Consider the following 1,784-nt stretch of genomic DNA (forward strand, 5'->3'; position numbering starts at 1 on the left):
TCTGGGCAGGGGGGAGCCGGTGGCTCAGCCCCTGCCCTCCCTGCCAGGTGACACATCGGGAGACAGGCGAGGTGATGGTCATGAAGGAGTTGATCCGCTTTGATGAGGAGACGCAGAGGACTTTCCTCAAAGAGGTGAGTGTCCCCTTCCTTTAATCACCTTGGTCTGGGGAGGGACACGAGGGATGGGACTGTCCGATCCTGTCGCCCTGCCGTGGAGTGCTGGGCATGGTGCATGCGGTGGGGTCGGCCAGGTACCGTGGGGCACAGGCAGCGCTGCCTGTTTAATGGAGAGCATGGCAGTAGGTCTGTCTGGGTGAGTGCTGGGTGCCTTGGGGTGTCACGGGCATGGGGGTGTCCCACAGGTGAAGGTGATGCGCTGCCTGGAGCACCCTAACGTGCTGAAGTTCATCGGGGTGCTGTACAAGGAGAAGAGGCTCAACTTCATCACGGAGTACATCAAGGGGGGCACCTTGAGGAGCCTCATCAAGAGCATGGTGAGCACTGGGGGGGCAGGTCAGCCCTCTACCACCCTACAGCCTCAGTGGGGCTGGGGAACCCCTCTCCTCTCCTCTTCTCTGGCAAACCTCCACCCTTTTTGTCCCTAGGACAACCACTACCCCTGGAGCCAGCGGGTCAGCTTCGCCAAGGACATCGCTGCTGGAATGGTGGGTACTGTGTCGGGGAACAGGTGGGTGGGATGGGTGCTGGTGCATGGGGAACTGTGGGGTGGGGGTGCCCCCAGCTCTCAGCCCATCCTTCCCCCAGGCCTACCTTCATTCCATGAACATCATCCACCGCGACCTCAACTCTCACAACTGCCTGGTACGGGAGGTAAGTCCCACCTTGGTGGTGGCTCACCCAGCCCAGGTGGGGGTTTTGGCCTCCACCCTGTGGCTCCCCCCGTGCTTCACCTTTCTCTGTCCACCCAGAACAAGAGTGTGGTGGTGGCTGATTTTGGGCTGGCACGGCTGATGGTGGATGAGAAGAACCAGCCCGAACATCTCAAGAACCTGAAGAAGCCAGATCGCAAGAAGCGGTACACGGTGGTGGGGAACCCATACTGGATGGCCCCCGAGATGATCAATGGTGAGCCTGGCTGTGGTGCCAGGAGGGTGGACGTGGCTAGCCAGGGCTCTGTCCCTAAACAGGGGACACTTGGTGGAGCAGGGACAGGATGTGCGGCATGGCCTAACTCGTCTCTCCCTGCAGGGAGGAGCTACGATGAGAAAGTGGACATCTTCTCCTTTGGCATTGTCCTGTGTGAGGCAAGTACCACTGGGGTTGGGGTTCTCATTGGTGTTGAGGTCTCCAGCTGAGGTCTCTGTATTTGGGATTGGGATCTCCCATTGGGGTGAGGTCCTTATTGGGTTTGGGGCCCTCATTTGGGTCGAGGTCTATGGTTGGGGTTAACATACGGATTAAGGTCTCCAGTTGAGGTCTCCAACATTGGGGTTGGGGTCCTTATCAGAGTTGAGGTCTATGGTTAGGGTCTCCCCATTGTGGTTGAGATCTCCTATTGAAGTTAGTGTCCTTGTTGAAGTTGGGGCCTCCAGTTGAGGATTCCCATTGGGGTTGAGGTCCTCATTGGGTACCCCTTGGGGCTGATCCCACTCCTTTCTCCCGCTCTCCCTCAGATCATCGGCCGGGTGAGTGCTGACCCTGACTACCTGCCCCGCACCACCGACTTCGGCCTCAACGTCAGGGGCTTCCTGGAGCGCTACTGCCCCCCCGCCTGCCCCCCCAGCTTCTTCCCCATCGCCGTCTGCTGCTGCGACCTGGACC

The 1,784-nt window shown here is 59.5% G+C and overlaps 1 protein-coding gene across 1 annotated transcript; it reads left to right on the forward strand.

Annotated features, from left to right (window-relative positions):
* Nucleotides 1-47: 47 nt before the first annotated feature.
* LOC104540924 (LIM domain kinase 1) lies at nucleotides 48-1,780 on the forward strand (the record flags this gene model as incomplete). Its single annotated transcript, XM_010184844.1, has 7 exons — nucleotides 48-134; nucleotides 365-496; nucleotides 608-667; nucleotides 768-833; nucleotides 932-1,088; nucleotides 1,212-1,267; nucleotides 1,637-1,780. Coding segments are annotated over 7 exons (702 nt in total), but the record flags the coding sequence as incomplete, so codon positions are not given.
* Between the last annotated feature and the right edge of the window lie 4 nt (nucleotides 1,781-1,784).

The sequence above is a fragment of the Mesitornis unicolor genome, unplaced genomic scaffold (assembly GCF_000695765.1).
Source record: "Mesitornis unicolor isolate BGI_N332 unplaced genomic scaffold, ASM69576v1 scaffold35805, whole genome shotgun sequence".
NCBI lineage: Eukaryota > Metazoa > Chordata > Aves > Mesitornithiformes > Mesitornithidae > Mesitornis > Mesitornis unicolor.